Source organism: Chelon labrosus, assembly GCF_963514085.1.
Source record: "Chelon labrosus genome assembly, chromosome: 11".
Lineage (NCBI taxonomy): Eukaryota > Metazoa > Chordata > Actinopteri > Mugiliformes > Mugilidae > Chelon > Chelon labrosus.
Genome location: NC_140344.1, coordinates 7,024,870 through 7,040,328, shown reverse-complemented (window position 1 = coordinate 7,040,328; position 15,459 = coordinate 7,024,870). Strand labels below are relative to the sequence as shown.

Below are 15,459 nucleotides of genomic sequence, written 5' to 3'. Positions count from 1 at the left end.
GCACATACTGTGTGATATTTTGTGTTTCCTACCAAACTGAGCCAACATTCACTCCCAGACAGATCTTAGACAGCAGAGCAAATATTAGTCCTACTGTACTGTATGTGCTGGAAGGAACTCTGCTGGAAGGAACTCTGAGAATGCTAGCAGCCCACACACAAACACACACTCTCAATCATGTAGAGTACACATACCGATATATACAGAATTAATACAGAACAGTGATTTATTTTTATATTTTCCGTTGAGTCACTTTATCTTTTGACGTGGTCTTTTTACCACGCTGCCATTACGTTTGTGACCGTAAGCTTCGGGTTTACTGGTTGTAAATGACTCTCTGTGGCAGTTTAGAGTGAACTGGGAGCATTCTGCACCCTGTCCCGGGACTTGTGAATGCAGCACAATGAGGTTACAGTTGGAACTCGCAATGGTTCCGTGTGTTTGACTGGGCTGCACGTCACAGCAGTGGAAAGTTAAGGGGAAAAAAAACAAGCAATGTGGTAATCAGGGTTTGACGGATGTTAGTTTGTGATAGTAGAACTGATGTTTTTGAACTTAAGGTGCCAGTTGCTGTTATTTTGTTTGGCTTTTGTGAATAAAAATAACCCCAGGAGCTGCATTTATGTACAGTAGGAGCTGTGTTTTATGGTTCACTGGCGTTGGCCATAGATGAAAATTCACAGAGAACAACAGCAGCCATTCCTTTTAAACTAAATTCCAACATCATGTCAATTTCCCAACATGCTCGAGGTGACAATGCTAACACCATAGTTGTTAGTTTAGCACAATAACTGGCAGAAACAAACAGCTGTCTGGTCATGAGACAAAGTACTGGACAGATTTGACTTGAATGAAAACATTAGATGAAAGTCAGGGAAATGGTTCCTCCTATTTCTTGTATCATTAACTAAAAAGCACAATGTGGAGGGCACGGATTGCCCTATATGGACTAGATTTCATTCACAAAGAGCCTAGCCAGAAGTTTTCAACAAATGGAAAAGCGTTTTGACGAGAGTGACTCATTTTGCCTGAACTTCTTTAACTAAACATATTTCCCGTGTCCAGAGACAGAGGGGCTTTAGTTCCTTAGCGAGCATATCCTCGTGATACTAAAGACTCCTGACATCCTATCCATATTAACTAATGAGGCTGACGCTACAACCACACGCACTAAATGTGCTGGAAAACGTGCAATATAGAACTGTACAAGAGTTGGGAAAACACATGGCGGCATGTTGAGTCTGAGGAAATTGTAGCAAATAAATAAGACCACTCATTCCTTCTGACATTCCTGTCGCTGTTCATTCACTCATACATGCAGTCTAATTTATCAGACATGATCAGAAACTGAGGCAAGACTTGAGAAGACACTTTATCACTATAAACTTTAAATACATCTTCAGCGAGTTTAAACTCCCGTCCTTTACTCATCATTTTGTCAACACAAACGTGATTCCAGTGTGTTTTTCAGGTAACGATGACCCCTCTGCTTCTGCTGTGTGTGTCCTTGCCCCTCATCTCGGCAACAATATCGCTTGGAGACCAGGATGGTAAGTGCCCACCGTGCAGAACTGCTGTTGCAATTTAGTTTTCTCAGATGGTATTTTGTGGAAGTGTGGGAGTAAGGTTTCTATGACATATCACCTCTTATCTTCATGACTGCTATAACATGGATGACTTGTGAATCTTTAATCCATTTGAAGACAATGAATATAATGGAAGGATCAGTCACTCTTTCTCATTCTCTTTTGTGCACACAATGTGATTAATAGCTAATCATATATGTTGGTGTACCAGACATATACGCTTTTTAAAAATCTCTTTTCACTATTTACCCAAAATGCACCTGTTTAATACAGTTGTTCTACATACTACAGTTGTTGATGGAGTCAGACTTTTTCATATTCCTTTTCCTCCTCCATGCACCTGAAGTTGCTGAAGTTGCACCAGAAACACAACTTTTTAACATCTTTAATTTGTCTAGACATTTTAGAGATGTAATTGTCCCCCACATCAGTGGCAAACAGTATAAGAACAATATGACATAGAGAGAGTAGAGATGTCATATACAGAGTCATCTGTAGATTCTGGTAGCAAATTAATCTTATTAGTTCAGTTTATTTACCTTTTCCATAAAGGCTGTGTAAGGGGTCAAAAGGTATGACACTCTAGCTTTACCTTAGCAGTTTGAGTTGGAAGTTGAACAATGTACACAAATATCATGATGTCTTGAGACTAGAGTGGATCCCAGCAGGATCTGACAATGACTCAAAGAACTTGTTGTGGCGGCAGCCCTTCAACAGGAGTTGTTAAATGCTGGCGTGTCTTAGCCCACCCTCATTGCCTTGTGTCGTCTAATGAGAGGTGGTTAACAGACGCTACCCATGAGACACAGTGAGAGAGCCCTCTTTAGAACGTCACTTTTACTGATTGAAGGTGTGAGTTCTTTAGCAGTTTCTTTATATGTATAAAGCTTGAGGTAATGATCTTCTAAGGTGATGCTACTTTTGTCTGTCTGATTGTGTTTTGTTTGGAACTGATTCAGTTTCCACAAAGTGTTTTTGAGTGCCATGCACCGTCACTTTAGAAATCTTAAGCCTTGCAATGTGGGCAGTGAGAAAACCATTCTTTGCTCTGAAAAAAAATACACTTTCCCTGAGTTCTGCTGCCGTGTTTCCCACTATCACAACGCTACGGAGTCAGTAATGTCCTGCTGGAAACTTTAGAACCGTTATTAATAAATAAAAAACAACATTGACCTATCTTTACCGCAGACATGGATGGCACACTGCGTGTCAGCATCCCTGTGGAGATGCCTCTCCATCCTCTGCTAGGGGGCAAGGTAGTGGTGCCGTGTTACTTCCAGGACAACACCATCAACGACCCCGGAGCCCCGACCATCGCCCCGCTCTCTCACCGCATTAAATGGGCCTTTGTCACCAAGGAGAAAGTGACCACGATCCTGGTGGCATCACAAGGGAAAGTTCACGTGGAGACAGAGTATCTGGACAGAGTGACGATGGTCAACTATCCTCAGGTGCCCACTGATGCCACCATGCAAATCACAGAGCTGAGGTCCAAAGATTCTGGCTTCTACCGCTGCGAGGTGACGCACGGCATCGAGGACAACTATGACTCTGTTCACATCAAGGTTCAGGGTATGGGCCAGAACATTAACAATTTCATTTAGTTTAGCTCATTACAGCATAAAATCTGCAAATGTCATCTCTGTTCACACAAATATCAAACTCACTCTTGGAGTTTTATCAAACTGAAAGTTCCAATAAGCAAAGTTATCAGAGACTATCATTCAAAACGATTTGTGTGTCCCACAGGTATTGTGTTCCACTACCGTGCTATCTCCACCCGCTACACCCTGACCTTTGAGAAGGCCAAGGCAGCCTGTATCCAGAACAGTGCCACCATTGCTACTCCAGCCCAGCTCCAGGCTGCTTACGACGATGGATACCACCAGTGTGATGCTGGATGGCTCTCTGATCAGACAGTCAGGTAGTCATTAAACTTCTAAACTGCTCATTAAGTTGGAGAACCCTGGAGAATACTAACATGCTAACCATATCACGCTCAAACTCATTTTGAATTTCCATTGAGCCACACCTTCAGTTTCTCTACAGATAAATAAAGACAGAAATAGAATATTAACTTTGGAGAGAGTCTGGCTAGGTGTTTCTGTGTTTTTAGTCTTTATGCTTAACCAAACTAACCAGTGGTGGTTGGCTTTTGCTTCACGTTAAATATCTAAGATGACTGACCAGAATAGTGGTTAATTTGTGTGGCTAGTAAAGGACATTTCTGCCAGCCACTAATCAGACTGTGGTGACTGAAATCTCGCTTGTACCCTCAAGGTACCCCATCCATGAACCCCGTGAGCGTTGCTATGGAGACAAGGAAAACTTTCCTGGCGTAAGAACCTATGGCGTGAGGGACGTCAACGAGACCTACGACGTTTATTGTTTTGCTGAGAAGCTGTCAGGTATGTTCATCTGACACGAGCTGTAACGAAAGCAACCTCACCCGCACGAGAGCTCTAAAGCATAAACACAACCGCATAATTTCACATCACACCTTTTTCATTTCCTCTTAAATCCTCTCTCCTCCCAGGCAGAGTTTTCTACTCCATGTCTGTAGAAAAGTTTAGCTTCTATGAAGCAGAAGATCAGTGTGTCAAACTGGGCGCCAGGCTCGCCACTACCGGAGAGCTTTACCTTGCCTGGAAGGGTGGCATGGATGTGTGTAATGCTGGCTGGCTGGCAGACAGGAGCGTACGCTACCCCATCAACATCGCCAGGCCCCAGTGCGGAGGGGGGCTCCTGGGAGTAAGAACCGTCTACCTGTTCCCCAACCAGACGGGATACCCTTACCCAGACTCTCGCTATGATGCCATCTGCTTCCAGGGTGAGTTCTTCGGGAAAATATGCAGATACCTTTATGCTGTGCGACAGAAAGTTTGGATGCCAAAAAGACAATATTTCCACCACCGTGCTTCACTGTGACACTTTTGTCAAGAGGTCTGGGCTTGGACTGTATGTTAATTGGCAAACTTCACTTTTGCTGTTCATTTTGGAAAACAAAGGCTTTTTCCTGGCATCCCTTTCATCGAGCTCAAATATGAGCAAGGACTACTTGCAGATCCTATGGTGGAATGGAGACTCTCTTGGAGAGGTCATGTCATGTTTAAATAAAACAGGTTTCATCTGTCACTCCCCAAGGAGGTTCTAATCTTTGGTGCATAATTTGCAACCCTTTAGTCTTATTTTATGGAGCTGAAGATGTGATAAATGTAGGGGACTTTTTTGGCACTGTTTAAAGGAGCATTTAATCATTAGTCGGCAGCAATTTGTTATGATTTTTACACATGCGTATAATCCTCTGTTTCTGAAATGTTTTATACTGTATATATATATACATATATATATACATGTCTACTACTAATGCCAAAGAAAATGTCTTCTGTGTTTTTAGATGGTGATGATGAAGGTGCAGTACCTGTGAGGACCACCCCTTTCCCAGACATCATCCACCAAACACCTGCTCCTGGTGGGTACCCAGGGCTCATCACTCAACCTGGGGCTAATGAGATCCAGACTGGAGGAATAGATACTGTCTCTCCACTACCCATGACTCCTGTGATATCTGTACCTGGACTGACAGACGTGGATGCAGCCATGGGTCCCACCGGTGAGTTTTTTGTGTGCTTGGTCAATAACAAAACACTGAGGAACCTATTTTTTTCTGTAAACTGAATGTAAAATAAATGACTGTACTATACAATAAGACGACACTCTCTGTCTTTCCTCCTTCTCATGTCCCAGGCGTGGTGTTCCACTACCGACCCATTACTGGTCGATATACATTAACCTTTTTGGAGGCTCAGCAGGCTTGCCAGAGTATTGGGGCAGTCATTGCCAGCGCCCAACAACTGCAGGCAGCCTTTGAGAAAGGCCTGCACCAATGTGACGCCGGCTGGCTGCGCGACCAAACTGTTCGGTGAGCTCTCCAATATATCAATTTATACACTGTGATTGCCATAGTGTGCACTGAGCTGATCCATCCTTTATATGATTCATAGTATGATACTACAACCCTAATAATTAGGAAAAATAAATCAGAAACTCTTCATGGCTGAGAAGAATGAGATTCAAGTGTACGATCACTGTTTAAAACATTAGACTTAAGGCATTGTACTGACACTCTCTTTTATATCAGGTATCCCATTGTGTCACCCAGAGAAAACTGTGCTGGTAATCTGCCACATCTCCCAGGAGTCAGATCCTACGGCCTGAGACCAGCAAGTGAACATTACGATGTATTTTGTTATGTGGAACGTCTTAGAGGTGAGAAGATGAACGCTGTCAAATCCTGAAGAGGTCAGGGTAATAATCTTTGAAGGAATCTAAGTTGAGCATTACTCTGTCTGTCAGGCGAGGTCTTCTTCACCAGCGATTATGACAGTTTCTCCTATGAGGAAGCCGTGCAGCACTGTCAGAAACTCAACACCACACTGGCCACACCAGGGGAGCTGTATGCCGCCTGGAATCAGGGATTTGATAAGTGCCGTCCAGGCTGGCTGATGGACCGCAGCGTCCGCTATCCCGTCACAACTCCCAGGTTTCACTGTGGCGGGGGCCAGGTCGGGGTCCAAATCATCTATGCCTTCCCCAACCAGACAGGATTCCCTGATGAACACTCGCGCTATGATGCCTACTGTTTTAAAGGTAGGAGATGACTACTTTTTGGCACGTTTTATCATAAACCCCCTTAAGCCTAAGAGTATTGCGCATTGACAATACTTCACAACCTTCCCAGGGCCTCCATTTAATCTATAATTTACAGATTTTGTTAGAATGGACTCAGTGATATCCCTCACCGAAGGTAGGAGCTTGCTCACTCAGGTTTGAGCAGGCTTTGGTTGCAGGCAGATAAACAGTCAATGTGGAGATTAAAAAAGAGACATGAGGTACACTCCTTGTCAGTGAGTTAACAGGTTGTGTTTGTCAAGAAAAAACGCTGTGGTTTTAAACTGTTAACCGAGAGTAAACTGTATAGTCTAGGCTGGGCATCCTCTCTCAGCTTCCACTCCATTCTTGCCTCTAAGGTGCCACTGCTGGTCACTTGATGACAAGCACATGAAACATGTTATCCAAATAGCTGTGGGCCACACCAGAAGTCTCAAAGCATTGGCCTTTTTTCCCAGGGACTTAATGTCATTACACAATAACCAATGGGTTCCCTGGTTGCTGTATGACACTCACCTAAATTACTTAAGTGAATTTGACACAACAGTAAAAAATTTCACACTTACCTAAACAGAGGTATGTGAACCCCAAGGGGTTTGTCTCCAGGAACCAAAGGATACATGTGAAGATTGTAGAGGAGCGCAACTTGTATTACAAATGTACACATATTGTATGAATTCTGAAATTATTGTTTGATGGTTAAACAATGAGTTATGAGTCTGGTACTTCTTTTTATATTTTTTTTCAGCTGAAATTCCTGCCATTGATGCTGGCAATGAAACCAGTGTAAATCTGACAATAGTGACTGAGGTTGCTATCAACAAGACAACGATCACAGTTGATCACATTGCTCCCACCGGTAAGACAGGAAACTTGTCCTCCTATATAAATGCAAAGATCTTGACTTGAGAAGTTTGTTAATTCATTTTGTTATCAACATTTAAATATGGGTTTAGATTATTTGCAAAGGGGACGGTTTCTCAGTTAGATGATAATCACTTTGCACTATAAGATGTCTAAATGCAAACATTTGTGTTGTTAATGCTGCACTGCTCATATCTTATATTTTGTCTTGTTTGTCTGCAGCAGAAACAGATATTGTAGGCTACAATGAAACTGAAACCAGTGTGAATATTACTGAGTTTATCAACGAGACGACTATCACAACTCAGCAAGTTGCTCCCACTGGTAAGACTGCTGAAATCGACCACCAATCAAATCTGTCTAATAAGCTCTCGCTGTTAATGGCTTGTAAAAATCAAAATGGGTATATTTTTTATATAAAGGTGATTTAGGACTACCTCCACCATCTGAGACATCTATTACATTTATTATATACTATATATTACATTAACATTTATGGCTGCAGACCTGACTACTTAACCCATCAAGTTAATTTAAAACCAAACGTTTCTTCAAAAGGCTGGTAACTATAGTGTCAGTAAATCCTTTAACTGTTGTTAATAAAACCATTAGTTACACATTAAAAGCCCTATATAAAGGATGTTTTCTTAGACAGTGGTGATAATTACTCCAGTTAAAAAAATGACAATGTTTAATTTTCTTTATCAAAGTAATTTAATGTGCTCTCATCTGGATTCTTATTATATTCCACAGTAAAATCCATTTTACCTCCAGTGCCAGTGGATACATCAGGCTCTGGTTCAGCCGACCACTCAGCCAGCGGGGAGATCTCTGGAGAGTCAAGCACCTCCACCACCAGTGGTGATGCATCTGGTTCTGGCCAAGAAGTCACATTCAGTGAACACACTGTTGTCTCCTCTGGAGACCAGTCTGCTTCTGGAGGTCCAGAGGAGGCAGAGGGGGGAAGTGCCATCATCTTCACCTCCGGAGAGATGGGTAGTGCATCTGGATCTGCAGCCGGATCTGCATCTGGATTTGGATCTGGATCCGCATCTGGATTTGGATCTGGTTTTGGATCTGCATCTGGGTTTGGATCTGCATCCGGGCTTGGATCTGGATCTGGGGAGGGGCTTGAGAGACAGTACTCTGGCTTTGGTATATCAGGATCAGGTTTTACCAGTGTCAGTGGAGACATCAGCGGTAGTGGTGAAGACTTGACAATTATTATGGTGGATGGAAAATTAGTGGACCTTTCAAAAAGCGACAAAAAGCCAAGTGAGCAGGAGCTAAGTGGAATCGACATCAGCGGAGGCTTCTTGGAATCAAGTGTGTCTGGATCAGGAGGAATGTCAGCATCAGGCTCAGGAGAGTTTTCCGGCATTACATTTGTTGACCACAGTGGTGTTGACCTGACAATCCAGCAGTCTGGAGAGCAAGAGGTGTCTGGGTATCATCCCTTTGGATCAGGGTTCCACAGTGGCTTACCCAGTGGTTTTCTATCTAGTGGTTCAGGCAGCGGCTCTGCCTCTGGAGACTCTTTCCAGCATAGTGGTGATGTCATCTACATAACAACTGAGGAGTTGATAGAAGTGCCACTGAAACACCATCCTGACCGATCACCCGAAGGCCGGGGTGTGGTGGAGGTAAGCGGGGAAGGAAGTGGGTCAGGGATCCACCATGAGTTCCTCTTAGGAAGTGCAGCTTCTCCTGAAAGGCCGACTGTTGAGGAACTCTCTATTGCCCTGCCGCCTGGTTCTACCATGACCTACACAGAGTACATTGCTTCCCTTGGTCACTCAGGACTTGGGGAGTATGGTCGGGAGGGAGACACAGGACCTAAAGTTTATGTAGTGACTCCAGACCCAGGCTACCCCAGCCAAACTACAGCCCCATCAGTGTCACTAGCAATTCCTACTGTTGTGGAGCAGCCTGCAGTAGTGGAAGGTACGTTTACATTTCTAATAGCCTTCTTGAGTTAACTGTATACGGTTTGGAAAAATAAACTGCCGTGTACACAGGGTTAAGATTTTGGGAAAGACAAATTTGTCCACCAAAGTGTCAGTTCTTGTTAACTTTAACTGCTCAACACGTGAGTCACCAAAATACTAACCATGGACAGAATCTTTCATGCCACATAGATGAAAATCTAGAATTGGACATGAATAAAAATCTTTTATCCATTTTTTAAATTTGTGTTCAAATGTCTGTAGCTGAGCAAGGCTGTGCTGAGGGCTGGTTGGAGTTCATGGGCAGCTGTTACATCCACTTTGCTGAGAGAGACACCTGGTCTGAGGCAGAGCAACGCTGTCAGGAGCTCAACGCCCACCTGGTCAGCATCAGCTCCCAGGAGGAGCAGCAGTTTGTCAACTGTGAGTAGTTGTTTGAGTACTGGATAGCAATCTGCCATTTACAGGACACGTCAAAGACCAAGGCAATGATCCCTCACCTATGTTGGTGAGGGATCATTGCCTGAACCTTGAATGACTGTGTCCCAACAGAAAAATCAAAACATTTCATTCCAATATGAAGTGTACCAGTGTAAGTTATGATTGACATGTTTTTTTCTCTTCTTTATTGCTATACAGCCAATGGTCACGACTACCAGTGGATTGGACTTAATGACAAGGATGTGAATAATGAGTTCCGCTGGACAGACGGCAGTCCTCTGGTAAGTTCAGGTGTAGACAAATCTGTTGTGTAGTCAGGATGTCAGATATGTCACTGTCAAACCTAATCTTTCTGAGTGATTGCTTTTCCTTGCACCTTTGCATTACTGTTCTCTGCCTAGAACTTTGAGAACTGGAGGCCCAACCAGCCAGATAATTACTTCGACTCTGGAGAAGATTGCGTGGTGATGATCTGGCATGAGGGTGGACAGTGGAATGATGTGCCCTGCAACTACCACCTTCCTTTCACCTGCAAGACTGGACCTGGTAAGATTGCTGGGTTGGATGTAGAACATACAGTTAGATTACTAAAAACCTGGTTTGAGACAACCTCTATCAGAAAGGTTAGTCAGTGACATTGCCATGTGCACCTCAATAATCCACGTCTATATCCATGCTGAATTTGTTAATGGGGTTAAGAGACAGTAATTAACTAGTAAACTGGATTAGAAGAATCTTTATAGCGATCAACTAGCACTAGAATCTGAGCATCCAATAATAATTACTTTTTATTATTTTAAGTCATGTGCGGAGCTCCCCCCAACGTGGAACATGGACGGCCTATGGGCAGCAGCAGAGAGCACTACGCAGTCAACTCAATAATCCGCTACCAGTGCGATGCAGGCTACACACAGCGCCACCTGCCTGTCATACGCTGTATGACAAACGGACAGTGGGAAGAGCCACAAGTGGAATGTACACAAGGTAAGCTCACAAGGGAAATATATGATATTAATGTCCAATTTAAAATGTAACTTATTTATTAATTTTTTTTGCCAGAGTCCTGATTTTACAGTGGCACTTAAAAGTATTTAGGGCCACTCAGAATTTTCAACATTTCTGTGTAAAAGTGACTCAAAACATCAGCAGATTTCCACAGAAGTCCTGACAGTAGACAAAGAGAACCCCATCAAATAAATGAAACGGAAATATTATACTATACTTGGCTCCCTTGTGCAGCAATAACAGCAACTAAATGTTTCTGGTAACTGCTGACAGATCAGCTGCAGCAGCTTGGAAGGAATTTAAGCCCTTTCCTCAGTACAGAACTACTTTAGGTCTGAGATGTTGGTGGGTTTCCTCACATTACCACATGTTTCGTGGACGGGGTGAGGTTCTGATGCTGGAATTCAGTGTTGTGTTGTCTCCAAACATGATGCCTCTGATTTAACAAAGATTTCTACTTTGGCCTTGTCTGTTCACAAAACATTTCCCAATGTATTCTGGCTTGTCCACATGATGTTTAGCAAACTGCAGGCGGGCAGAGCTGTTCTTTTTGGAGAACAGTGGCTTTGTCCTTGTCATTCTGCCATGCACGCCATGGTTGTTCAGTGATCTCCAGACTAGTCTGTCTCTTGCCTTCGGAGAGATCTTTGTCAGTCAACCACTCCTGTGGAGGGTAACTGTCAGTGGTGGGCTGTTTAGGCCAGCAAAGCCTTCTCTGCTGGCCTAAACAGCAACTATGAGCGCTATGAGGAGAACTCTAAATTGTTTCTTAAGTTCTGGTGAGTAAAATGAATTATATTTACGTCTTTTATGTATATTTTTGTCATTTTATTGGGTCGACATTGATGCTTCTGCTGGATTTGACGTATGTGGCACTGGTGCGCAGCTGCAGCTTGCAGCACAGCTGGGCCTGCATTGAGTGAGAGGAGACTTTTTGAATTGTTCTAAGTGGGTTTCTTGCTTTAGTAATGGAATTCATCTCGCTATATGAGATACATGTCTACGATGCAACGTCCTGTTTTATTGCATGTCCGTATGATGTTAATGGTTTCTACAGCAGTGGCGTCATAACGATGGTATTAAGAGGTGTTTTGAATGAGGTTGGAGGTCATTGACGGCCTAGGTGGAAAATGCACGGCCCGCCACTGGTGACTATAGTCCAAAATCTCCTCCATTTCTTCACAGTCTGCCTAATTGTGGACTTGTGAATATATATTCCCATGTGAACTCTTTCCAGCCTGTAACAACAGCTCATTTAGGTCCTCAGAGGTCCTAAATGAGCTGTTGTTTCTGAGGACCTCAGAGGTCCTCAGAAAGCTCCTTTGTCTGTGCCAACATACACTTCCACAAAAATGTATTGTGAAGATCAGACATTTTCAAACGAACCAGGCATTGAACAACACTTGAGTTTCATCACATTGGAAACACTTTTGAACGAATGGACCCTAATTTGACCTTGAAATTAACTTGGAATCCTAGAGGTGCATTTACTTTGGCACTTCACTGATATATAATATTGTCTAATTTTCCTAAATAAACAAACAATGGAAATATAATAATTTAGTTTGATTGGGTTCTCTTTGTGTATTTTCAGGACAGGACAATGTCCTGAGGGTTTGAGTTGTTTAATACAGAAACGTAGAAAATTCGAAATTTTAGGTCCAGTGGATCCAAGATCAGGTCTGTTAAGTTGATTTTGTAGTCGCGTGTTAAGTGGTTGTGGCAAAGGTACATAGTCACAATGACAACGTCACTAAATTTTGTCCAGTATAAACCAATATACTACAACATCTCATAGAGGTGTTACCCTGATTTCTCGTTTGGTGGCGTTCTCCAGATTCCTGGGGCTGTGGGTGAGGTGCGGGCTACAATTTCTAGTTGCACCTTATTCTTTAATCAACACCAACACAGTATACACACTTCTTTACCTAATCTTCTCTATTGCACAGGAACAGGGAAAATCCTCATCTTGTCTCAGCCTGAATGATTGTTAGGGAATTTACCCTCAGAATAAGGAGCCATAGATGGTATGATAGCTGCAAGTCCCACGCAGAAGATTTAAACAAACGGGACATAAATGGCAAAGTGAAACTCAGTATCAGAGATGGAGGTGCAATATCTTCATAGGCATAAAATGCACCTCCTGTAGCTCTTCAAGGATGAAGAGGCTGTGGCAGCTTCTGGAACAGATCGTTTAGCCACACCGCTCACTGCAGGGCAATTTATAAGTCTCTTGGCAACTCCTGTTTACATGATGTCATCAGTATGCATACCCTTTCTCCCCCAGCCGGCACCAACAGTAACAGGCTACACAAAAGGTCCCTCAGGAGAAGAAGTAAAGGAGTCAGCAGCCAGCAGGAGCAGAGGAAACAGCTCTGAGCAGGACTGAAAGGACATACAACAGAGAGCCACAAAGGACCCCTCTTGTAAAGAAGCATGGACATCAATGCAAATGCCCGACTAAAAAGATAGCATCCCCTGCCATGTATATATACACACACTAAAATTCAATTAGACAGTGATAGTGTAATTGACTGATGTTTTGGATCTTTGAGTGTCACCCTGTACCTTATGAAGGCAGGTTTCCCTTTGAATTTATATCATCTAATATATAGCCAGTATTTGAAATTATATAATATGATAATACATACTTTGATATTGTCAGTATTGCACACAGCATAAGGTAAATACATCTAACAATGATATAAGAGACTGAAGGGTGACAGAAATGGTCCAAAACAGTAAAAATTATTTTGTCAAACACATTGTTAAAATAGACTTTTGCTACATTGCAGTATTTTTTTTTTAGTTCTGTGTTTCTTAGAATTTTTTTTTTTATTTGGTCTTAGAGTCAAAGGACAACATCTGTGTGCTTCAGACTGGTAAAACGAATGGTTTCTTACATTCTAGTCCAACAAAGTGATTGTCAAACTTTTCGGTTGCGACGGCAGTACAGGAGACAGTATGATTGTTTCAAGAAAACTTGAGGCTTACAAAAAAATATCATAGTGCCTTAAATGTGAAGAGAAAATTGCTTGTGGTAACACATTGGTACAAAAGAAATATGTTCCATGATCCAATAAAATATTTCAAGCACTAAAAATGATCTTGCCACAACCTCAAGTTTGACATCCACTGTGCTATGACACCATCATAGTGTCAGATATACTGACATGATTGTGCTGTTCCATTTGATGATGAATAAAAATCCAAGTTCAAGACATGACTAAAGTACAACAAACCTGGATTGAAACCGTCAGCACTCGTGCACTTTTGAGGTCTTCAGTCACTTGTGATCATTGGAATCCAGTGCACTTTACTTATAATGTACAAATCCTCATCTGTAGCTGACATGTGACAAAAAAAACAGTAACAACTGGCTTGTCACTCAACTTCACCTCACTGTGATTTGGTCATATGATGGTCTGAAAGATGCAGGTTGGAGTTTCTGTTGTAACTTTTCAAGAGCCAACCATGAAAACACAAACCATAGTTTGTGTTTTCATGGTCAGTCATGGTCAGTCATGGATCTGAATGGTTCTGTGTACGCTGTGTGACGAGTTTCTTCCTGTAAATAATTCTCACTACAAATCTCTGAACAGCAGGATCTGTCAGACAATTTAATTGTTTGATTATTTCATCATCAACCTGTGTTAGTTTCATGAGCTGGGAAAAACTGTACTTATGAATTAGCTATAACAATTGGGCATAACCGATTTGACAGCAACTGTAGAAAAGATGCAAGTCGATCATTTAATCAGATCCTTGGGCATCTGTGTGGAGGTTTCTGCCCGTATGTCATGTGACCTGTATGTCTTATCGGCAGAAATGTGCTTCTTAAGAAATTGAGAAACTGGAAGCAGGGAAGGCAGTGGAGAAGAGTGGTCATAAAAATGCTGACGATGACCTTTTAAGGTCAAGATTTGATTTAACTCTGTGAGAATACAGATATTTATAAAGGTCCATATCTGACTTCTTACAGAAAGACTCAAACACCTAAACATCTCAGTTTCTCACAGACACACACACACAATTCAGCAAAGACTACAGGAAGGGAGCAAGCCTCACAATACCAGAAAGCAAAATGCCCAGGTTCCTCTATAGTTTGTACAGTGTGTACAACTAAAATAAAAAATGAATTCAGTCCATTTGGATGTGGTCTGGAATATTCTCAACATGAAGGCAACATCTAGGTGATCGTGTAGATGACAGCTGAAGAAGATCAGGGAACTAGAAATTAGGGCGGGTCTGAATTGTGATTTGCTGGAAGTTAAACAAAAAATGAAATATCTTTTAACAAATGAACCAAAATATGAGTATTGCCCCACACAGACATCACTTCTGTTGTGGCTTTGTTCAAATCCTGAATCCTGATGTGAACAAACAGTATACTGTACTGTGCTGTACACCAAATAAAACTTGGAATCATCTGTGTCTGTGAAATGAATGTGTGCAAACCTACTGCTCTCTGACCCATAGAGAGTCACTGACACTAAACTGTAAAGGGTTCTTTGCATCTCATGTTACTCAACTTATTAAAATCCCATAATATTTTCTGTCGCTCTTTGGAAACATCTTTCCCTGGAGTAGTTAAATTTGAGGTAAACCTTTCGGAGCCAGAGGCACAAACCTGGCATTTAGTTTGTTTTTAGCTTCCTGTGGAACTCAACTGGGAAAAAACACACAATAAATAGCTCCTTCATCGGCCTCTACAGCGACTACCTTCATCACTGCAGTCGCTGCAAACAGATCAGCTCTGTGTGTGTAGGTGCGGATCCAGCAGGCAAAGCTCTGCGTGTAAATTAGGTCGTGTGTGGCAGCATGTTTATATGCATCTGGGGTGCGTTTGTCCTTTCAGTCACACTCTACATACATGTGTGCAATAATCTAAGGTGTATGTGGCAGCCTGTGCAGGCAGGTACTCTCGGTTTGAGTTTTCGACCATC

General features: G+C 42.4%; 1 protein-coding gene across 1 annotated transcript; it reads left to right on the top strand.

The window, feature by feature from the left end:
* The first annotated feature begins 463 nt into the window (after positions 1–463).
* Positions 464–15,254, top strand: acanb (aggrecan b). Its single transcript, XM_084555938.1, has 17 exons — positions 464–1,550; positions 2,775–3,158; positions 3,336–3,510; positions 3,867–3,994; positions 4,123–4,416; positions 4,984–5,199; positions 5,334–5,508; positions 5,728–5,855; positions 5,943–6,236; positions 7,006–7,116; positions 7,344–7,445; positions 7,902–9,065; positions 9,332–9,490; positions 9,707–9,789; positions 9,910–10,054; positions 10,310–10,492; positions 12,801–15,254. Exons 1-17 carry the CDS (start codon positions 1,478–1,480, stop codon positions 12,890–12,892), a joined length of 3,906 nt encoding a protein of 1,301 aa, XP_084412064.1. The 5' UTR covers positions 464–1,477; the 3' UTR covers positions 12,893–15,254.
* Positions 15,255–15,459: the final 205 nt, after the last annotated feature.

Coding starts and splice junctions, on each gene's coding strand:
- acanb (XM_084555938.1), top strand. CDS start 1,478: ATGACCCCTCTGCTTCTGCTGTGTGTGTCCTTGCCCCTCATCTCGGCA. Junction 3,159..3,335: donor TGTTCACATCAAGGTTCAGG/GTATGGGCCAGA, acceptor TGTGTCCCACAG/GTATTGTGTTCCACTACCGT. Junction 7,446..7,901: donor TCAGCAAGTTGCTCCCACTG/GTAAGACTGCTG, acceptor CTCCAGTGCCAG/TGGATACATCAGGCTCTGGT.